Raw genomic sequence first — 24,768 nt, 5'->3', positions numbered from 1 at the left:
ATACTTAACTTTATTATCTTAAGTGATAATATAAACAACAAAACAATAAACGAAACGTGCAGTCCTACGGTTAACACAGAAACAAACCAAACGGAAACAAGATCCCACAAACACTAAGGGAAACAGACTGTTTAAATATGGCTCCCAATCAGAGACAACCAGCAACAGCTGACACTCGTTGCCTCTGATTGGGAGCCACTCTGGCCAACATAGAAAATCAACAACTAGAACTCCCACACAGAACATAAACACATAGAATCTACACACCCTGGCTAAACATATAGAGTCCCCAGAGCCAGGGTGTGACAGCCTGTAATGTTCATCATAGGTACACGTCAACTATGACAGACAAAACGAGAGAAAATAAATCCTGAAAATCACATTGTAGGATTTTTAATGAATTTATTTGCAAATTATGGTGGAAAATAAGTATTTGGTCAATAACAAAAGTTTCTCAATACTTTGTTATATACCCTTTGTTGGCAATGACACAGGTCAAACGTTTTCTGTAAGTCTTCACAAGGTTTTCACACACTACGCCAAAATCACACACTACGCCAAAATCCTGCAGTGCCAGACGTGTCCCCCTGCTTAAGCCAGTACATGTCCAGGCCCGTCTGAAGTTTGCTAGAGTGCATTTGGATGATCCAGAAGAGGATTGGGAGAATGTCATATGGTCAGATGAAACCAAAATATAACTTTTTGGTAAAAACTCAACTCGTCGTGTTTGGAGGACAAAGAATGCTGAGTTGCATCCAAAGAACACCATACCTACTGTGAAGCATGGGGGTGGAAACATCATGCTTTGGGGCTGTTTTTCTACAAAGGGACCAGGACGACTGATCCGTGTAAAGGAAAGAATGAATGGGGCCATGTATCGTGAGATTTTGAGTGAAAACCTCCTTCCATCAGCAAGGGCATTGAAGATGAAACGTGGCTGGGTCTTTCAGCATGACAATGATCCCAAACACACCGCCCGGGCAACGAAGGAGTGGCTTCGTAAGAAGCATTTCAAGGTCCTGGAGTGGCCTAGCCAGTCTCCAGATCTCAACCCCATAGAAAATCTTTGGAGGGAGTTGAAAGTCCGTGTTGCCCAGCGACAGCCCCAAAACATCACTGCTCTAGAGGAGATCTGCATGGAGGAATGGGCCAAAATACCAGCAACAGTTTGTGAAAACCTTGTGAAGACTTACAGAAAACGTTTGACCTGTGTCATTGCCAACAAAGGGTATATAACAAAGTATTGAGAAACTTTTGTTATTGACCAAATACTTATTTTCCACCATAATTTGCAAATAAATTCATTAAAAATCCTACAATGTGATTTTCTGGAGAAAAAAAATCTCATTTTGTCTGTCATAGTTGACGTGTACCTATGATGAAAATTACAGGCCTCTCTCATCTTTTTAAGTGGGAGAACTTGCACAATTGGTGACTGACTAAATACTTTTTTGCCCCACTGTATATAACAAAGTATTGAGAAACTTTTGTTATTGACCAAATACTTATTTTCCACCATAATTTGCAAATAAATTCATTAAAAATCATACAATGTGATTTTCTGGATTTTTTTTTCTCATTTTGTCTGTCATAGTTGACGTGTACCTATGATGACAATTACAGGCCTCTCTCATCTTTTTAAGTGGGAGAACTTGCACAATTGGTGGCTGACTAAATACTTTTTTCCCCCACTGTATATGCCAACAGTGAGCAACAATGCGAAAAGTATCAATCCTTACAGATAACGAATCCTAATTGCTAAATATACTCATATACACTACCTAACGGTCAAAAGTTTTAGAACACCAACTCATTCAAGGGTTTTTCTTTATTTTTACTATTTTGTACATTGTAGAATAATAGTGAAGACATCAAAACTATGAAATAACACATATGGAATCATGTAGTAACCAAAAATATATTTTATATTTGAAATTCTTCAAATAGCCAACCTTTGCCTTGATGACAGTTTTGCACACTCTTGGCATTCTCTCAACCATCTTCACCTGGAATGTTTTTCCAACAGTCTTGAAGGAGTTCCCACATATGCTGAGCACTTGTTGGCTGATTTTCCTTCACTCTGTGGTCCGACTCATCCTCATCCATCTCAATTTGGTTAAGGTCGGGGGATTTTGGAGGCCAGGTCATCTGATGCAAAACTCCATCACTCTCCTTCTTGGTAAAATCGCCTTTACACAGCCTGGAGGTGTGTTGGGTCATTGTCCTGTTGAAAAACAAATGATAGTCCCACTAAGCCCAAACCAGATGGGATGGCATATCGCTGCAGAATGCTGTGGTAGCTATGCTGGTTAAGTGTGCCTTGAATTCTAAATAAATCACAGACAGTGTCACCAGCAAAGCACCCCCACACCATAACACCTCCTCCTCCATGCTTTACAGTGGGAAATACACATGTGGAGATCATCCATTCACCCACATCACATCTCACAAAGACACGGCGGTTGGAACCAAAAATCTCAAATTTGGACTCCAGACCAAAGGACACATTTCCACCGGTCTAATGTCCATTGCTTGTGTTTCTTGGTCCAAGCAAGTCTCTTCTTCTTATTGATGTCCTTTAGTAGTGGTTTCTTTGCAGCAAATCGACCATGAAGGCCTGATTCACACAGTCTCCTCTGAACAGTTGATTTTGAGATGTGTCTGTTACTTGAACTCTTTGAAGCATTTATTTGGGCTTCAATTTCTGAGGCTGGTAATTCTAATGAACTTATCCTCTGCAGCAGAGGTAACTCTGGGTCTTCCTTTCCTGTGGCGGTCCTCATGAGAGCCAGTTTCATCATAGCACTTGATGGTCTTTGCGACTGCACTTGAAGAAACTTTCAAAGTTCTTGACATTTTCCGTATTGACTGACCTTCATGTCTTAAAGTAATGATGAACTGTAATTTCTCTTTGCTTATTTGAGCTGTTCTTGCCATATTATGGACTTGGTCTTTTACCAAATAGGGCTATCTTCTGTATACCCCCCCTACCTTGTCACAACACAACTGATTGTCTCAAACGCATTAAGAAGGAAAGAAATTCCACAAATTAACTTTTAAGAAGGCACACCTGTTAATTGAAATGAATTCCAGGTGACTACCTCATGAAGCTAGTTGAGAGAATACCAAGAGTGTGCAAAGCTGTCATCAAGGCAAAGGGTGGCTATTTGAAGAATCTAAAATATAGAGTGTTCATTTGAAATGGGGCTCAATTTGGCAAGTTGAAAGATAGATTTTTCAGGGTTACAAACCTAAATCTGTCTTCTTTTCGATGTACAGAAGTTCTATTTAATCTATTATGCCAGTTCCTTTGAATTTTCTAAATTGATTAACAATTCTACATTGAACACTGCATGGGGATGAATTATGGCCAGGACATCTGTCTGGTGAGTAGGCTTAATGATTCTGATGAAAATACGCACTTTGTCTTTATCAAAGTCATGTTTTTGCATATTTTCAGTGTGGAACCTGTCTATTTTTAGGGGGGTAATAGCCTAGACCAGGGTTCTTCAATTCCGGTCCTGGAGGGCCGAAACACTTCTGTTTTTTATTTCTACTTGGTAGTTAATTGCACTCACCTGGTGTCCCGTGTCTGAATTAGCCCCTGATTAGAAGGAGAGGATGAAAAACAGAGGTGTTTCGGCCTTCCAGGACCGGAATTGAAGAACCCTGGCCTAGACTAACCAATTCTAAATGCCACTAGCAGTTCGCAAAGTAGGGTCGTCGCTAACGTTAGTTACCACAGCCACAAAGTCATAAACCGTGCCCGTTTCTGTAATTTCGTTTGTTAAAAACTGATTTTAAAAATAACCTTAATCTTAACCGCTGTTAACCTTATGCCTAACCTTAATTTAAGACCCATAAGCTAATTTTTGTTTTCATGCATTTTTACGATATAGACCCTTATGACTTTGTGGATGCGGTAACTAGTCACAACCGCAAAGCAGCCTACACAGTACAAAATAACGCAATTATTCCAAAACTGCAGCTCATTTTTGGAACACATATTTATTTCCCTACTTCAATCAACCAGTCTATTTTGAATTTGTGATAAAATTGTCGTCGTTTTGTCAAGGAATGTAGCTTGTGTATCCCATCAGTTAGATACGTTTTTATAGTTTTATATGCATATTTCTCTAGGTGCACACAGCACGCTTGTGTAGAGGGAGCGGTCGGAAAGAAATTGAGTTAGTGAGACAAGGTGGGGAAAGATAATTTAGGGAGCAGAATTGTGTGATGCTTGGCTTGGTTTATTTTTTGTTGTGTCCCGCAAATGCACATGAACAAATAGAACACTAGAGTCAAAGCAAATTAACGTTGTCTTCAAGACAACATTTCTACCAAATAGATGTACAGTATTTGAAAAAGCATTGATCTCTGGTTAAAGATCGAGTTTTGAAGACAGTTCGAATACTCATGCCCATCCCGAGCTGTGATCAGTCACTCAAAGCACACACAAATATACAGTATGTGTTAGTAATGTGCAAACTAGCACACACACACATATATGCATGCACACACACATTCACATAAACACAGACACAGACACACAGTCTTGTATAAGTTACTCTGTGGGGACACACAATTCAGTTCCATTCAAAATCCTATTTTCCCTAACCCTAACCTTAACCCTAACCACATTTAGTATTCTTGTGAGGACTTCTGGTCCCCATGAGTATAGTTACACACATCCATGCTTACAGCAACAGGAGCCCATTAATACAAAACCACACATACATGTATTCTGTGATACAGTACAGAAACACACCCTCTGTCCCCTCCTTCTGTGAGCATGATGAAGCACGTCTCCAGGCAGGCCGCTGAGGTAATGGGCCATATCCATCTTCTCTCACTCTCGCTCTCTCTCTCTCCCTGCTGGCTTTACCACCTAGTCCAGCTCTCCCTCTTTCCATGCATTGACATCCCCCTTTCTCTCACCCTCTCTTTACTGACTGACTGGGGCTCCATCTTTTTCTCTCATGTCCCTCCATCTTCACTGACTCGCGTGCCCCCCCCCCCCCCCACCCCCTCTCTCTCTCAAAAACCGCACCACTATCCAGAGACCACCACTATACACTACTTCACATTATCCACACTATTGCAGTGTATTTAAAATAAACAGCAGGGCATGCACATTTCAAGCCAGGCCTCACTCCAGGTTTATTCTGCTGAACAGGTTGCTTTCCTGTCTCTGGGGTGTTTTAGAGGGGCGGACCTGGGAGAGTGAGTTAGCAGTACTTCCCATGCCCTTTAACAGACTGATCCATGCCCTATAGGGACCGTAAAATGGCTTTGTAATGGCACATTAACGATGAATGAATCCATTCACATTAAGGATGTAATATGATGCACTGGGCTTTCAAATGGAATGAAATGCACAATTTTAAAACAAATAAAATGTTTAGTGAGAGGCAACATAATGTAGCCTACACTGTGCTACTTTGATGGTGGGACATTTTTACATTTTAGTCATTTAGCAGACTCTCTTATCCAGAGCGACTTACAGGAGCAATTAGGGTTAAGTGCCTTGCTCAAGTGCACATCGACACATTTTTCAGTCGGCTCAGGGATTTGAATCAGTGACCTTTCGGTTACTGACCCAACACTCTTAACCTCTAGGCTACCTGCCACCCAATAAACTTATTTAAAGTGGATATATAGCCTTCATAGGGATCAAGGTTGAACTAAACACAGACACAACCATGTAGACGTATGCGGTTGGCCATGTAGCTAGACTAATCTATTACAACCAGCTAGTCAGATGAGGCCACAGGTTGTGTAGTACATAAATGCGGTGCTGAAAATACACCATTGTGGTTGTAATCCTTGGCCAGGCTGGGTCAGATGTATTGCTTATTAGCGTCTGTGTGATACAGAGCCCCTAGTCTGGCTGCTATCATCAGGCCATGCTGGCTGGCTCTCATTAAGGTTGAGTGTGTGATAGGGCCCACCCTGGCATCAATCTGAGGGGATGCTACTGTAGAACTGTCACATTGAGCTGCATTCAGTCTGGCAGACACTGATGTAGCCTGTCACTGTGATCAATCAGCGTTTAATCAGGGCTGTAATAATCACACTGAGAGGGAGCATTACTTAACACACTCATAATCACATTCACACATTATAAACACATACACACACTCAAGACCTTCACAGTTAATTACACACACACGCACCCACACAGCTCCAGCCTCACACATAGGCTACACAGACTTTTCAATTATTCAAATGTATACACATTTAGAATCTAACGCTCACACAAATACACACATTTGCAATCTGTTATTCACATGCGTAAACACATATTTCAAATGTACACAAATACACATTGACACTATCACTACAATTGAAAAACATATTTGTGCTTTCTCTTTTGTGCAGTATCCTATTCCAGTTCCATCCGTCACATCACACTGACGCCCATGTTCCCACAATCCTCCCTGCTGTCATTCATCACAATGTCACTCAAACTCTGGTCCCTGGAGGGTCATGGTAATGCTCCTGTGTGTGTGTGTGTGTGTGTGTGTGTGTGTGTGTGTGTGTGTGTGTGTGTGTGTTTCTATTTCTGTCAATCTTGTTGCCTTGGTAGAAGGATATATACATTTTTGTGACAAAGGAAGGAGGAGAGTGGAAAGAGAAAGATCAAGGAAACAGGCAGTGGGCCGAGATTATGACAGTGAATTCTACTGTAGACTGTCAACATGATTCAGATTCAGAGTGTTTAATAGTCAAATGTACAGGGTTGCAGGTGTGATTGCAGGGTACAGTGAAAATCTTAGGCTACGAGCTCCAACATTCTCCCTGACACAGGTCAACTGAGTGGTCACAAGACAAGAATAACTAAAAAGAGTCACTAAGGAACGTCACTGGTACAGAATCACTACAGGGAAGTATGACTACAGAGCATTTTTAGGTCAATATTTACACCCAAAGGATCCAACGGAGTTAACAGGAAATGACATATTGTCCAAACAGAGATTCTCAAAATAAAGCCACTATAGAGTATTACTAGGTTACAGATTCACCATTGAAGAATTACTACACAGAGTCCTGACAGAATTATAAATTAGTCACTTTGAGACCACCCCAACAAAACCAGTGAAGCTATTACATTACACATCACTGTTGCCTTGCCAATTAGTGTTTGTGCAGTGAGTGTGTCCCGAGATGAAAAACCAAGATATGAATCCATCTGTGACTACATCACTGGGCAACATGGAAGCCTCAACTCAGACAATCTACAAGCTGCCAGTTTGCTGGTTTAGACAGAGAGTGATGTCTTTGATATTCTCCTTTAATGACAGGAATGATTACACTCATCAAAGCAGATCAGCCTAAAGGCATTTCTACAGCAGGGCCTGTGTGTGTGCTACGGCTCTGTGGCTACAAGACAAAAAGCACTGAGGAAAACTCATTAGCAGCAACCTGTACATAAGCTACAGCCTGTGCATGGTCTGGAGAACCTGTTGGCTACAAGCTGTGGCTGGGCAAGAGCTGTAACCGGGCAACAAGAGCTGTAACTGGGCAACAAGAGCTGTAACTGGGCAACAAGAGCTGTAACTGGGCAAGGGCTGTAACTGGGCAACAAGAGCTGTAACTGGCAAACTAGACCTGTACGTGGACAAGAGCAGTAACTGGGCAACAAGAGCTGTTACTGGGCAACAAGAGCTGTAACTGGTCAACTACAGCTGTATGTGGACAAGAGCAATAAATGGACAACAAGAGCTGTAACTGGGCACCAAGAGCTGTAACTGGTCAACTAGATCTGTACGTGGACAAGAGCAGTAACTGGGCAACAAAAGCTGTAGTTGGGCAACAAAAGCTGTAGTTGGGCAACAAAAGCTGTAACTGGCTAACTAGAGCTGTAACTGGTCAACAAGAGCTGTAACTGGGCAACAAGAGCTGTAACTGGGCAACACGAGCTGTAACTGGGCAACAAGAGCTGTAACTGGGCAACAAGAGCTGTAACTGGGCAACAAGAGCTGTAACTGGGCAAGGGCTGTAACTGGGCAACAAGAGCTGTAACTGGCAAACTAGACCTGTACGTGGACAAGAGCAGTAACTGGGCAACAAGAGCTGTTACTGGGCAACAAGAGCTGTAACTGGTCAACTACAGCTGTATGTGGACAAGAGCAATAACTGGACAACAAGAGCTGTAACTGGGCACCAAGAGCTGTAACTGGTCAACTAGATCTGTACGTGGACAAGAGCAGTAACTGGGCAACAAAAGCTGTAGTTGGGCAACAAAAGCTGTAGTTGGGCAACAAAAGCTGTAACTGGCTAACTAGAGCTGTAACTGGTCAACAAGAGCTGTAACTGGGCAACAAGAGCTGTAACTGGGCAACACGAGCTGTAACTGGGCAACAAGAGCTGTAACTGGGCAACAAGAGCTGTAACTGGGCAACACGAGCTGTAACTGGGCAACAAAAGCTGTAACTGGGCAACAAGAGCTGTAACTGGCCAACTAGAGCTGTAACTGGGCAACAAGAGCTGTAACTGAGCAACAAGAGCTGTAACTGGGCAACACGAGCTGTAACTGGGCAACAAGAGCTGTAACTGGGCAACACGAGCTGTAACTGGGCAACACGAGCTGTAACTGGGCAACAAGAGCTGTAACTGGGCAACAAGAGCTGTAACTGGCCAACTAGAGCTGTAACTGGGCAACAAGAGCTGTAACTGGGCAACACGAGCTGTAACTGGGCAACACGAGCTGTAACTGGGCAACAAGAGCTGTAACTGGGCAACAAGAGCTGTAACTGGCCAACTAGAGCTGTAACTGGGCAACAAGAGCTGTAACTGGCCAACTAGAGCTGTAACTGGGCAACAAGAGCTGTAACTGGGCAACACGAGCTGTAACTGGGCAACTAGAGCTGTAACTGGGCAACAAGAGCTGTAACTGGGCAACAAGAGCTGTAACTGGGCAACACGAGCTGTAACTGGTCAACAAGAGCTGTAACTGGGCAACAAGAGCTGTAACTGGCCAACTAGAGCTGTAACTGGGCAACAAGAGCTGTAACTGGGCAACAAGAGCTGTAACTGGGCAACAAGAGCTGTAACTGGGCAAGGGCTGTACCTGGGCAACAAGAGCTGTAACTGGCAAACTAGACCTGTACGTGGACAAGAGCAGTAACTGGGCAACAAGAGCTGTTACTGGGCATCAAGAGCTGTAACTGGTCAACTACAGCTGTACGTGGACAAGAGCAATAACTGGACAACAAGAGCTGTAACTGGGCACCAAGAGCTGTAACTGGTCAACTAGATCTGTACGTGGACAAGAGCAGTAACTGGGCAACAAAAGCTGTAGTTGGGCAACAAGAGCTGTAACTGGCTAACTAGAGCTGTAACTGGTCAACAAGAGCTGTAACTGGGCAACAAGAGCTGTAACTGGGCAACACGAGCTGTAACTGGGCAACAAGAGCTGTAACTGGCCAACTAGAGCTGTAACTGGCCAACTAGAGCTGTAACTGGGCAACAAGAGCTGTAACTGGGCAACAAGAGCTGTAACTGGGCAACAAGAGCTGTAACTGGGCAACAAGAGCTGTAACTGGGCAACAAGAGCTGTAACTGGGCAACACGAGCTGTAACTGGGCAACAAGAGCTGTAACTGGGCAACAAGAGCTGTAACTGGGCAACAAGAGCTGTAACTGGGCAACAAGAGCTGTAACTGGGCAACAAGAGCTGTAACTGGGCAAGGGCTGTAACTGGGCAACAAGAGCTGTAACTGGCAAACTAGACCTGTACGTGGACAAGAGCAGTAACTGGGCAACAAGAGCTGTTACTGGGCAACAAGAGCTGTAACTGGTCAACTACAGCTGTACGTGGACAAGAGCAATAACTGGACAACAAGAGCTGTAACTGGGCACCAAGAGCTGTAACTGGTCAACTAGATCTGTACGTGGACAAGAGCAGTAACTGGGCAACAAAAGCTGTAGTTGGGCAACAAAAGCTGTAACTGGCTAACTAGAGCTGTAACTGGGCAACAATAGCTGTAACTGGGCAACAAAAGCTGTCATTCCATGAAATCTGAAATGATGTCCCATGTGACAAAGACAAACGACTTATTCCATATTTATGGGGACTATCAAGAGACCTGTAGCACAGACTGTCAAAACCCCTAAAGCTATACTGTGGTTGAAATCAAATAAATAAATAGCAGGACACCTGCAGAGTGTGGGCTTGCAGTACACAGTCACTAAAAAACAACCTGTAGATGGAAATAAAAAAATAACATGAGAAGTAAAAAAAAATAACATGAGAAATACACAGCAGGGGACCCAGTGGGAGGAAAAAGCATCAGCTACCATCAAGTCAACTCAGAGGGAAAAAACCTCTAACAGTATTTGGAAACTTGCAGACCATATCACGGAACACACATTAACACTTGACAGACAAAGCCTTCTGAGTGAGAGACTCAACTGCGCTGCAGGAGATCTGACCCATGCCAGACCTGAGCAAAGACAGGGAGACTATGAGTAGACTTACGGTTTTGAAGTCTTTGTGGCTGCACTCCTGGCCTTGGTATCGGCAGTAGAGCATCATCTCCTTGAGGTCGTGGCCCACCCTCTCGGTGAACTCACGCATGCTGAAGGACTTGGGCCTGTAGGCGGTGAAGTTGGCCTTGTCTGTGAGGAAGGCCAGGACGTGGGGCTCGGCCAGCTGGGGCTCAGGGATCCTCAGGTGGACGTCCAGCAGGGCCAGTAGCTCCCCAGCATGGTACAGGTCATTGCGGGACAGGCGGCTGAAGCGGTAGGCATTGAGGTTGCACACGGTGACGGCAGGGAACACCAGGCTGCCCGACACCACGGCATCCACGCTAGTCACATGGGGGTAGGACAGGAAATAGGCCAGGCGCTCGAAGCTCTCCAGGGCCAGGAGGCCCAGGCAGGCCAGCAGGGCGGCGGCCCAGAGCAGGCGGCGAGGCGTAGGCCGGCCGTAAGGAAAGATGAAGCGTAGGCCGTGGAGCGTGCTAGTGTGGGAGAAGGCCTGCCAGGAGGACGGGTGCAGACTGGAGCTCTCATGGCTCCCCTCACTGCCACAGCTCTCCTTTAGGTCCATCATGACCCCTTCGGCCCCACAGCCAAGGAGGCCCCAATACACAGACACCTACAGAGACACACACAGAGAGAGAGCGAGAGAGCGAGAGAGAAAGAGAGAGAGAGGCAATGCAATGAGAGCCCTGAACTACCACCTAGAATAAGATCACAGTCACACTTTCAGTTCATACAGAGAAAGAGAGAAAGAGGGGGAGGATGAGTGCCCCAAACACACACACCTGCAGCACAGAGAGAGACAAACACAGAGACACAGAGCAAAATAAAGCAACCCCCCCGCCCTCTCTCCTTCTCTCAGTGACCGTTTGTTTTCGTTGTCAGGATCCCAGAGGTAAGTCCACTGTCACACAGAGCGCGAGTGAGAGAGTAATTTAAGCCACGAGCCAATCAAAGCCACCTCTGTGTATTCAGTGTCCCCACTTCACACACACTCACACACTCACACACACCCAACTCTCTGGATCTCCCTGTGCAACTAATGACAAGCCTAAGCACCTCTCGTTCAGCCTAGCGAGATGACATCCAGCCTGTGCGGGAGTGTGTGTGAGTCTGAGAGAGAGGGGGAGAGATAAGGGGAGAGAGAGGGGGAAGGGAGTCAGGGAGGGATGGAGAAAGAGCCGCCGATGATCAGAGCCGCCGGTTAGTCGTGCATGCCGATCCAAACTCCTCCCATTCTCCTCCGGCCAGACGCATCCACTGATTCCGCTCTCCCTCCTCTTCCCAGCTCATCCATGGAGCGAGTGAACAACGGTGGAGCCAGAAGAGACGCACACGCTTACACACACTCGCAAAGAGAGAGAGAGAGAGATAGAGAGCGAGAGAGAGAGAGAGCGGGAGAGAGAGAGATAGAGAGCGACAGAGAGAGAGAGCGGGAGAGAGAGAGATAGAGATAGAGAGCGAGAGAGAGAGAGAGAGAGTGAGAGAGGGAGGGTAGAGCACACAAACACACTCCTTCCTCCTCTCCACAGTGAAGTCTCTCTTATTGAATCTGCTTCTGTTTTCTTTCCCTCTTGCTCTCTGTTTTCTTTTCCGCCTGTTTTCATATTCCCCATCTCACCACTAACCGAGAGATGGATGGATGCAGGACGCAGATTGTCAGGGAGACGGATGGTTAGGGAAAGGTGGAGGAGAGAGATCATGCATGAGGAGTGGTGGAGAGGGATGGAGAGAGACAGAAGGAGGGGGAGATTGAGGGGGTGTGGGGGGGGGGGGATAAGGAGAGTTGGCATGGAGAGGGGAAGCAAGAGAAAGAAAGAGAGAAAGTCTCCACTCCCCCACTGTTAACAAACATTGCATTTTGTGCCCAGTGGGCAAGGATTGCACAGAGATATCACACAGAGCGAAGTAATGCAGAGACATAACCCCAAATGTGTGTGTTCTGTGTATCCCTGTATTAGCGTGAGTGAAAGATATCACACAAAGAGTCTGTATGAGAGAACATGTGTATTGAAGCTACATTTTACCGAGAGATATGTAACAGTGTGTGTCGATAGAGGGGGTAGCAAGGGTGGAGAGAGCAGGGCTGCATGTGCGAAGTAATACAAGGAGACAAGGGGAGACCGAGGGGGAGTGAGAAGAGAAGGGAGTGTGGCTATGTGTGCAAAAAGAGAAGAAGAGACAACCGAGGAAGAGCATGGTAAATGGAGAGGGCTACACATTTGATGGAATAGAAACAGACATGGAGATAGGAGCTTTGGAGTGGTGAGAGCATGTATGTGGCTAGCCTATAAGAAGACAATTATAAACTGGTTGGTTCGAGCCCTGAATGCTGATTGGCTGACAGCCGTGGTATATCAGACCATATACCACTGGTCTAACAAAACATTTATTTTTACTGCTCTAATTACGTTGGAAACCAGTTTATAATAGCAATAAGGCACCTCGGGGGGTTGTGGTATATGGCCAATATACCACGGCTAAGGGCTGTATCCAGGCACTCCACGTTGTATCGTGCATAAGAACAGCCCATAGCCGTGTTATATTGGCCATACACCACACCCCCTCAGGCCTTATTTCTTAAATATAGTCCTCTACACAGGGCCGGTTACAGGCATAAGCGACATACGCTGCCGCTTAGGGCCCCCCAGGCGCTAGGGGGGCCCATGATCCCTAGCGGGTTTTGGGAACTCAATTGGTGTCTCAATTTACTGTTGAGAGTTAGAATAGTAAAATACACAAGGTAAAAGTTCGAAATCTGGTTGCGCATCATCAGTCTTTCTCTTGTTTTGTCAGTCACTGACAGTCACAAAATTAGCCATGTGAGCTAACAATTTTTACATTTACATTTTAATGTCCAGAGTGACTTACAGTTAGTGCATTTATCTTAAGATAGCTAGGTGGGACAACCACATATCACAGTCATAGTAAGTACAGTTTTCCTCAATAAAGTAGCTATCAGCAAAGTCAGCGCTAGTAAGGGGGAAAAAAGTCAAGTGCTAGTGTTAGTTCACAAAAGTTTGTTTTCTTTAAGATGTTTTCGGAAGATGGGCAGGGAATCTGCTGTCCTAGCTTCAGGGGGAAGCTGGTTCCACTATTGGGGTGCCAGGACAGAGAAGAGCTTGGACTGGGCTGAGTGGGAGCTGCCTTCCCGCAGGGGTGGGAGCGCCAAGAGACCAGAGGTGGCAGAACGGAGTACTCGGGTTGGGGTGTAGGGTTTGAGCATAGCCTGAAGGTAGGGAGGGGCATTTACTCTAGTTGCTCCATAGGCAAGTACCATGGTCTTGTAGTGGATTTAAGCTTCAAATGGAAGCCAGTGGAGAGAGCGAAGGAACGGGGTGACATGGGATAACTTTTTAGATTGGTAAGTTAGTCTACCCAGTTATCTAAACTTGTAGTAATCATGTCCGAATACCGACCGGTCACGCATGCCCAGGGGCCTTGACCTCCATGGGGCCCTCATTGATTTTGTTAGTCACTCTCACTCAGATATCATTAACATGGCATATGTCATGGCAATATGTGTAGAATTTCAGGAAATTAACTTTAAAACTGCAAACATTTCTCTCCAGCCCATAGCAAAATGTGTAGAACTGCAGAAAGCTTGCTTTAAAATGACAACATTTTCTCTACACCTCATGGCAAAATGTGTGGAATTGCAGGAAATTTACTTTAAAACGTACATTTCTCTCTCCACCATCAAGAATGAAATGTTTTGCGTTGGGGGCCCAACCAAATCTTGCTTAGGGTCCCCAAATGCAATGTAACATTCACAGTTTTAATATCTCCATTTTCCTGTTCCCATCCCTTTATCCCTGCTGTGGAATGCCTTCACCACTAAACTAACTAGCCTACTGCTTTACATTATCTCTATATGGATGGACAAGGAAGCATTCAATTAGCTTTATCTAGAAATCAATAGTCTAATGTTTAAATATGTAGGCTATGCTAGAAAGGTAAGAGAGCATGGCAAAACTGGCCAATCCCTGGATGATACAGCAGCAGCATGGTTTTTCAACAATGTAGCTGGCGCCCGAGCTAATTTTGACCAATGGGTAGGCAATTTACACATCCATCTGCTGTAGGCTAGACTTTTGCTCTTCATTTCTGAACAGAAATATGTATGACTTGCCTGTAGACCACCCCAGGCCTGAATTAGCCTAGGTTGTCTAGACTTGGTTTGTAAATCTAGGAATGAGGCAGCTGTCATTTACACAGAGATATTAGAGACACACTTAGCATATTATATACTAATAAAAGCTGAAGGTGTTTTATCCTAATTAAAATATGTATGAGACTTACCCAAAAGTTGTGATTGTGGTGTGCTCGTTGCAAATTCCTTCTAGCTCTTAAACTCTTTCCCTATTGAGACTACACTTTGCATCCCTCTCTCTTTTTAAACCCAATATCGTTTTTTATATACAGTGAGGGAAAAAAGTATTTGATCCCCTGCTGATTTTGTACGTTTGCCCACTGACAAAGACATGATCAGTCTATAATTTTAATGGTAGGTTTATTTGAACAGTGAGAGACAGAATAACAACAAACATGTTATTTGTTTCTGGCCATTTTGAGCCTGTAATCGAACCCACAATTGCTGATACTCAACTAGTCTCAAGAAGGCCAGTTTTATTGCTTCTTTAATCAGCACAACAGTTTTCAGCTGTGCTAACATAATTGCAAAAGGGTTTTCTAATGATCAATTAGCCTTTTAAAATGATAAACTTGGATTAGCAAACACAACGTGCCATTGGAACACAGGACTGATGGTTGCTGATAATGGGCCTCTGTACGCCTATGTAGATATTCCATTAAAAATCTGCCGTTTCCAGCTTCAATAGCCATTTACAACATTAACAATGTCTACATTGTATTTCGGATCAACTTGATGTTATTTTAATGGACAAAAAAATAGCTTTTCTTTCGAAAACAAGACATTTCGAAGTGACCCCAAACTTTTGAACGGTAGTGTGTCGGCTCAAGCTCCGTAGGCCTATGCAGCGAAAGTGGTTTGGCGCGTGGCACATGATGGGTTTACACACTTGAACCACAGATGACAGGGAATGTTAGTCATAATCGTTGCCTGAACAGAGCATTCTTGAACAACACAACTTGCATGCCTGTGTGATTCATTCTCTTTTATGGTAAGTTTGAGTTATATTATCCATATAATAGGCTACCGCTATGACATTTTTTTTTGCCTATTCGTTCCATCCAACCATTTCATGGGGATTAATTACCCGACACATGAAAACAGTCACGACCGGGTTGATGGAAATATGACATTCCAGTACAATTTTATAAATGCCAACAGACAATTTGTTCGTTCGACATGGTGGGATCTTTTTTGTGTCTGTAAAATTAATTATGCGAATAATGTCAGTGGAAGCAGCTTTATGTGCAAATATTGATATAATAACCATCATATCAAAGTAAACTTAGAGTCACGCGATGATACACTATATAAACAAAAGTAGGTGGACACCCCTTCAAATTAGTGGGTTCGGGTATTTCAGCCACACCCGTTACTGAAAGGTGTATAAAATCGAGCACACAGCCATGCAATCTCCATAGACAAGCATTGGCAGTAGAATGGCCTTACTGAAGAGCTCAGTGACTTTCAACGTAGCTCCGTCATAAGATGCCACCTATCCAACAAGTCAGTTCATCAAATTTCTGCCCTGCTAGAGCTGCCCCTGTCAACTGTAAGTGCTGTTATTGTGAAGTGGAAACGGAGCAACAACGGCTCAGCTGCAAAGTGATAGACCATACAAGCTCACAGAACGAGACCGCCGTGTGCTGAATCGCATAGCGCATAAAAATCGTCTGTCCTCGGTTACAACACTCACTACCGAGTTCCAAACTGCCTCTGGAAGCAACGTCAGCACAATAACTGTTCATGAAATGGGTTTCCATTGCCGAGCAGCCGCACAATATCCTAAGATCCCCATGCACATGCCAAGCGTCGGCTGGAGTGGTGTAAAGCTCACCACTATTGGACTCTGGAGCAGTGGAAACGCGTTCTCTGGAGTGATGGGTTTTTGCGGATGCCAGGAGAACGCTACCTGCCCCAATGCATAGTGCCAACTGTAAAGTTTGGTGGAGGAGGAATAATAGTCTGGGGCTGTTTTTCATGGTTCGGGCTAGGCCCCTTAGGTCCAGTGAAGAGAAATCTTAACGCTACAGCATACAATGACATTCTAGACGATTCTGTGCTTCCAACTTTGTGGCAACAGTTTGGGGAGGGCCCTTTCCTGTTTCAGCATGACAATGCCCCCGTGCACAAAGCGAGGTCCATACAGAAATGGTGTGTCAACATCGGTGTGGAAGAACTTGACTGGCCTGCACAGAGCCCTGACCTCAACCCCATCGAACAGCTTTGGGATTAATTGGAACGCCGACTGCGAGCCAGGCCTAATCGCCCAACATCAGTGCCCGACCTCACTAATGATTGTGGCTGAATGGGAGCAAGTCCCCACAGCAACGTTCCAGCTGATGAAACTGTGGGTTTGCACAACCGAAGAATTTCTGCACAAACTGTCAGAAACCGTCTCGGGGGAAGTTCCTCTGCATGCTTGTCGTCCTCACCAGGGTCTTGACCTGACTGCAGTTCGGCGTCATAACCGACTTCAGTGGGCAAATGCTCACCTTCGATGGCCACTGGCACGCTGGAGAAGTGTGCTCGTCACGGATTAATCCCAGTTTCAACTGTACCAGGCAGATGGCAGACATGTGGGAGAGCGGTTGTCAATGTTGTGAACAGAGTGCCACATGGTGGCGGTGGGGTTATGGTATGGGCAGGCATAAGCTACGGACAACTAACACAATTGCATTTCATCGATGGCAATTTGACGTGACGAGATCCTGAGGCTCATTGTCGAGCTGCCATTCATCCGCCACCATCACCTCATGTTTCAGCATGATAATGCACGGCCCCTTGTCGCAAGGATCTGTACACAATTCCTGGAAGCCGAAAATGTCCCAGTTCTTCCATGGCCTGCATATTCACCAGACATGACACCCATTGAGCATATTTGGTATGCTCTGGATCAACGTGTACGACAGCATGTTCCAGTTCACGCCCATATCCAGCAACTTCACACAGCCATTGAAGAGGAGTGGGACAACATTCCACAAGCCACAATCAACAGCCTGATCAACTCTATGTGAAGGAGATAAGTTGCGTTGCATGAGGCAAATGTTGGTCACACCAGACATTTATTGGTTTTCTGATCCACACACCTACTTTTTTTTTTTTAAAGGTATCTGTGACCAATAGATGCATATCTGTAATCCCAGTCATGTGAAATCCATAGATTAGGGCCTAATAAATTCATTTCAATTGACTGATTTCCTTATATGAACTGTAACTCAGTAAAATCTTTGAAATTGTTGAGTGTTGCGTTTATATTTTTGTTCAGTGTAAAAACTAAAGTCTGTGAGCACTTGGGATACACACACAGCCTGACACACTAAGTGACACAAATATCAGTGGCGGACTGGCCATCTGGCATTTCAGGCAAATGCCAGTTGGGCTGGTCCATATTTAGCCCAATGGGCCTGTTTAACTTGTGTTCTTTGCGCAAAATGAACATTATCTGGCTAATACTGGGGGCCTTAGAAATGTTAGAAATGCCAGGGGCAATTTCTGGTCACAGTCCGCCCCTGTATCAGTCAATCACATCATTTCTCTCAAATGAAATTTACAGTGGTTCCAGACAGCTGCAGGGTTGCCGGCTCCTTAACGACTTAATTAAGCAAATCTCCCCTTTCCCATTGAAGTAATGAGCATAGTTTTACAGGGATTAGCCGTCTTCTGGGTTAGAGATAAGTCTTTATTATTTAGCACTTTTTCTGTACTTAGCAAACGCTATCCATCTGGATTCATTTTCATCCATTTAGCCAACTACCAGGGATATTCTACAGAGGATGCAGCAGCAGTTGCCTTACCCAAGGTCCTTGAGTCATGTACTAATGCAATTACATTACAACCTACCCCTCAGCCAGGATATTGTAGTCTTCCTACATTTGCACTGCATAATGGAATTCATTTCATCCTCTTGCAGCTGTCTAACTCCTCACACTGGAAAACGTTGACATCTACCTGAGGGTGTTCATAACCTGCCAATTTAGTGACCTATTTATTTATTTATTTTACTATCGCAATATAGTTTTTAAAGCTATATTGATACTTTCACTCCAAGTATCAATTTATTGATTTATTTGCTAGTTTGCGTTAGCTAGAGCTAGTCGGCTGTACCTGCACTAAAACTTCTCTATTTTTTATCCTATAGCTTGTTCTTAATCTTCTTTTTAAATAGTGATCAATCATTTTATCAGCACTTTTATTCCATGACTGATCAACACTTTTTTTCTCATGGCTCTCTCTCATCTCTCTGCAGCAGATGTATAGCGGGCAATATGTTTGGAACATCGAATCGCAATAAAATCGCAGTATGGAATCACAATATATATAGACTTGTGAGAATCGCAATATATATCGTATCGGCAGGTCCCTGGCAATTCCCAGCCCTACCTGCCATGGAATGTGAAATACTCTCATCCATTTTCACTCAGAAGTCAGTGGATAAGTCCCTAAACCTCTGAGTTACTGGTTCCAGTAATGCCTGGCGAAAACCAAACTCTGCATTCCACAGTAACAACATCATACCAAAGGTCAAGCATGGTGGTGGTGGTGTGATGGTTTGGGGATGCTTTGCTGCCTCAGGACCTGGACGACTTGCCTTAATAGAAGGAACCATGAATTCTGCTCTGTATCAGAGAATTCTACAGGAGAATGTCAGACCATCCGTCTGTGAGCTGAAGCGCAGCTGGGTCATACAGCAAGACAATGATCCAAAACACACAATCAAGTCTACATGAAAATAGCTAAAAAGCAACAAATTGGAAGTTTTGGAATGGCCTAGTCAAAGTCCAGACCTAATCCCAATTGAGATGTTGTGGCAGGACTTGAAACAAGCAGTTCATGCTTGAAAACCCACACGTCATTGAGTTAAAGCAGTTCTGCATGGAAGAGTGGGCCAAAATTCTTCCACAACAACATGAGAGACTGATCAACAACTACAGAAAGCATTTGGTTGGAGTCATTGCAGCCAAAGGTGGCACAACCAGTTATTGAGTGTAAGGGGGCAATTACTTTTTCACACAGGGGAATTGGGTGTTGTATAACTTTGTTTATGAAATAAATATTTAATTGTTGTGTTATTTGTTCCCTTATGTTCCCTTTATCTAATATTAGGTTTTGGTTGAAGATCTGATAACATTCAGTATCACAAATATGCAAAAGTAGAGAAAATTAGAAAGGGGGCAAATACTTTTTCATAGCACTGTATATATATGTATATATATAAATACACACACATACACAACTCATTCGGAAAGTATTCAGACCCCTTGACTTTTTCCACATTTTGTTACGTTACAGCCTTATTCTAAAATGGATTTAAAAAATGTCCCCCTCATCAAATCTACACACAATACCCAATAATGACGAAGCTAAATCTGAAATATCACATTTACATAAGTATTCAGACCCTTTTAGTACTTTCTTGAAGCACCTTTGGCAGCGATTACAGCCTCGAGTCTTCTTGGGTATGACGCTACAAGCTTGGCACACCTGTATTTGGGGAGTTTCTCCCATTCTTCTCTGCAGATCCTCTCAAGCTCTGTCAGGTTGGATGGGGAGCGTCACTGCACAGCTATTTTCAGGTCTCTCCAGAGATGTTAGATCGGGTTCAGGTCCTGGCTCTGGCTGGGCCACTCAAGGACATTCAGAGACTTGTCCTGAAGCCACTCCTGCATTGTCTTGGCTGTGTGCTTAGGGTCGTTGGAAGGTGAACCTTCGCCCCAGTCTGAAGTCCTGAGTGCTCAGGAGCAGGTTTTCATGAAGGATCTCTCTGTACTTTGCTCCGTTCATCTTTCCCTCGATCCTGACTAGACTCCCAGTCCCTGCCACTGAAAAACATCCCCACAGCATGATGCTACCACCACCATGCTTCACCATAGGGATGGTTCCAGGTTTCCTCCAGACGCTTGGCATTCAGGCAATTCCTTCAACCTCATGGCTTAGTTTTTGCTCTGACATGCACTGTCAACTGTGGGACCTTATATAGACAGGTGTCTGCCTTTCCAAATCAAGTCCAATCAATTGAATTTACCACAGGTGGACTCCAATCAAGTTGTAGAAACATCTCAAGGATGATAAATGGAAACAGGATGCACCTGAGCTCAATTTCGAGTCTCATAGCAAGGGTCTGAATACTGTAAATAAGGTATTTCTAAAAACCTGTTTTCACTTTGTCATTATCGGGTATTGTGTGTAGAATGATGAGGGGAAAAAATAATTTAATCAATTTTAGAATAAGGCTGTATCGTAACAAAATGTGGAAAAGGTCAAGGGGTCTGAATACTTTCCGAATGCACTGTATATGTACTGAACAAAAATAAACGCAACATGTAAAGTGTTGGTCCCATATTTCATGAGCTGAAATAAAAGATCCCAGAAATGTTCCATATGCACAAAAAGCTTATTTCTCTCAAATGTTGTGCCCAAATTTGTTTATATCCCTGTTAGTGAGCATTTCTCATTTGCCAAGATAATCGATCCACCTGACAGGTTTGAAATATCAAGAAGCTGATTAAACAGCATGATAATTACACAGCTGCACCTTGTGCTGGGGACAATAAAAGGCCACAGATGTCTCAAGTTGAGGGAGCGTACAATTGACATGCTGACTGCAGGAATGCCCACCAGAGCTGTTGCCAGATAATTCAATGTTCATTGGCAGTACGTCCAATCGGCCTCACAACCGCAGACCACATATAACCATGCCAGCCCAGGACCTCCACATCTGGTTTCTTCACCTGCAGGATCATCTGAGACCAGCCACCCGGACAGCTGATGAAACTGATGAGTATTTCTGTCTGTAATAAAGCCCTTTTGTGGGGAAAAACTCATTCTAATTGGCTGGGTCTGGTTCCCCAGTGGGTGGGCCTGGCTCCCAAGTGGGTGGGCCCACACACAGTTGTGAAATCCATAGATTAGGGCCTAATGAACGTATTTCAATTGACTGAGTTCCTTATATGAACTGTAACTCAGTAAAATCATTAATTGTTGACCTTATATTTTTGTTCAGTATAAATATACAGTACCAGTCAAAAGTTTGGACACACCAACTCATTCAAGGGTTTTTCTTTATTTTTACTGTTTTCTACATTGTAGAATAATAGTGAAGACATCAAAACAATGAAATAACACATATGGAATCATGTAGTGCCCCAAAAATAGTGTTAAACAAATCAAAATCTATTTTATATTTGAGATTCTTCAAAGTAGCCACCATTTGCTTTGATGACAGCTTTGCACACTCTTGGCATTCTCTCAACCAGCTTCACCTGGAATGCTTTTCCAACAGTCTTGAAGGAGTTCCCACATATGCTGAGCACTTGTTGGCTGCTTTTCCTTCACACTGCGGTCCGACTCATCCCAAACCATCTCAATTGGGTTGAGGTCAGGGGAATTGTGGAGGCCAGGTCATCTGATGCAGCACTCCATCACTCTCTTTCTTGGTAAAATAGCCCTTACACAGTCTGGGTCATTGTCCTGTTGAAAAACAAATGATAGTCCCACTAAGCCCAAACCAGATGGGATGGCGTATCGCTGCATAATGCTGTGGTAGCCATGCTGGTTAAGTGTGCCTTGAATTCTTAATAAAATCACTGACAGTGTCAGCAAAGCACCCCCACACCATCACACCTCATCCGTTCTCACAAAGACACGGCGGTTGGAACCAAAAATCTCAAATTTGGACTCATCAGACTAAAGGACAGATTTCCACCGGTCTAATGTCCATTGCGTGTGTTTCTTGGCCAAAGCAAGTCTCTTCTTATTATTGGTTTCTTTGCAGCAATTCACCCATGAAGGCCTAATTCACGCAGTCTCCTCTGAACAGTTGATGTTGAGATGTGTCTGTTACTTGAACTCTGTGAAGCATTTATTATGAGGCTGGTAACTCTAATGAACTTATCCTCTGCAGCAGAGGTAACTCTGGGACTTCCTTTCCTGTGGCGGTCCTCATGAGAGCCAGTTTCATCATAGCGCTTGATGGTTTTTACAACTGCACTTGAAGAAACTTTCAAAGTTCTTGAAATGTTCCAGATTGACTGACCTTCATGTCTTAAAGTAATGATGGACTGTCATTTCTCTTTGCTTATTTGAGCTGTTATTGCCATAATATGGACTTGGTCTTCTACCAAAGAGGGCTATCTTCTGTATACCCCCCTACCTTGTCACAACACAACTGATTGTCTCAAACGCATTAGGGAGGAAAGAAATTCCACAAAATAACTTTTAACAAGGCACACCTGTTAATTTAAATGCATTCCAGGTGACTACCTCATGAAGCTAGTTGAGAGAATGCCAAGAGTGTGCAAAGCTGTCATCAAGGCAAAGGGTGGCTACTTTGCAGAACCTCAAATATAAAATATTTAGATTTTTTAACACTTTTTTGGTTACTACATGATTTCATGTGTTATTTCATAGTTTTGATGTCTTCACTATTATTCTACAATGTAGAAAATAGTAAAAATAAAGAAAAACCCTGGAATGAGTAGGTGTGTCCAAACTTTTGACTGGTACTGTCTGCGTGGTCAGCTTCAAGTTCCTTGGCGTACACATCACTGAAATGGTCCACCCACGCAGACAGTGTGGTGAAGAAGGCGCAACAGAGCCTCTTCAACCTCAGGAGGCTGAAGAAATGTGGCTTATCACCTAAAACCCTCACAAACTTTTACAGATGCACAATTGAGAGCATCCTGTCGGGCTGTATCACCGCCTGGTACGCAACTGCACCGCCCACAACCGCAGGGGGCAAACTACCTGCCCTGCAAGACACAGGAAGGCCAAAAAGATCATCAAGGACATCAACCACCCGAGCCACTGCCTGTTCACCCCGCTATCATCCAGAAGGTGAGGTCAGTACAGGTGCATCAAAGCTGGGACCTAAAGAATGAAAAACAGCTTCTATCTCAAGGCCATCAGACTGTTAAATAGCCATCACTAGCACATTAGAGGCTGCTGCTGCCTATTGAAATCATTGGCCACTTTAAGAAATGGAACACTAGTCACTTTAATAATGTTTACATATCTTGCACTACTCATCTCATATGTATATACTGCATTCTATTCTATAATATTCTTCTGTATCTTAGTCCATGTCGCTCTGTCATTGCTTGTCCATATATGTATATATTCTTAAATCCCATTCCTTACTTTTTTGTGTGCATTGGGTATATGTTGTTTAATTGTTAGATATTACTGCACTGTCGGAGCTAGAAGCATAAGCATTTCGCTACACCCGCTATAACATCTGCTAAACACGTGTATGTGACAAATAAAATTTGATTTGATACACATACATACATACACGTCACTAGTTTCAGCATGGGAATACAGAGCACAGCACTGGACCTGAGCAGACTAGACCCCCCTTGTTACACCTATATGGAACATGTGCAGATGACAGTAGAGACTTTCACTCCAACAGCTCAGATCTTACCAGCTGAGACTTTAATAAGTGTTACATACACACAGACACTGCCTGTAAGGCAAAACACAGCAGTGGGGGGGTGAGCTACTGCCCCCTACTGGTAGCACATGTTCAGGTAAGGGAAACGGGATATATGACCAAAAGTTCCACAGGTAAAAGACCACGGCCGTGTTCGAGAGCATCAAAACAGTGACGTATCATGGGAAAATGTTGACTGACTGACCTACAAAAAATATTGAGTAGTTATTTAGGATGCAAGGTGATTTGATTTGTAGATCAGTCAGTCTACAAGTCTGGTTTGGAGGGGTGTGTGGGGTAATACACAAAGTAAGGCTGATCTGGATGTATAGTGATACCTCTGAAGAAAGAGGGTGGTGGTGAAGGTTTGGGGGAGGTTGACGTGGGCCTCCCATCCTGCTGGTTTAGGCCAGATAAGACCCCATTTGTCAGGCTGTGACTGTCCCAAACGCCCAGGGCTCCACCAGACAGAGCTGGATTAATACATTTGGCCAAGCAGGAAAGGAGGATTTAACTCCACACACTAAAACCCCAGAAAATCCCTCCCCTAAAGTCTCTACACGATTTTAATGCATGGTAAACAGGCTGGACCAGAACAGAACATAGCCAGAGGAAGAGGTTACGAGAAACAGAGGGAGATAGCAAGAAGACAGAAATTGAGAAGGAAAAGACAGAGAATGACAGTCAGAGACAGA

At 44.0% G+C, this 24,768-nt stretch overlaps 1 protein-coding gene across 1 annotated transcript in view; it reads right to left on the bottom strand.

The window, feature by feature from the left end:
- Nucleotides 1-11,055, bottom strand: part of LOC311104212 (acid-sensing ion channel 2-like) — a gene marked incomplete at its 5' end in the record, with an annotated part of 392,644 nt that extends 381,589 nt beyond the window's left edge. Inside the window, one exon of the mRNA XM_084145947.1 lies at nucleotides 10,483-11,055. Within this exon, the coding sequence (XP_084002073.1) occupies nucleotides 10,483-11,055 (573 nt within the window). The remainder of the gene's footprint in view (nucleotides 1-10,482) is intronic.
- Nucleotides 11,056-24,768: the final 13,713 nt, after the last annotated feature.

Source organism: Coregonus lavaretus (genome assembly GCF_964263955.1).
Source record: "Coregonus lavaretus genome assembly, chromosome: 28".
Lineage (NCBI taxonomy): Eukaryota > Metazoa > Chordata > Actinopteri > Salmoniformes > Salmonidae > Coregonus > Coregonus lavaretus.
Note: the sequence above shows the minus strand (reverse complement) of the source record. Positions and strands in the feature narration are given on the sequence as shown.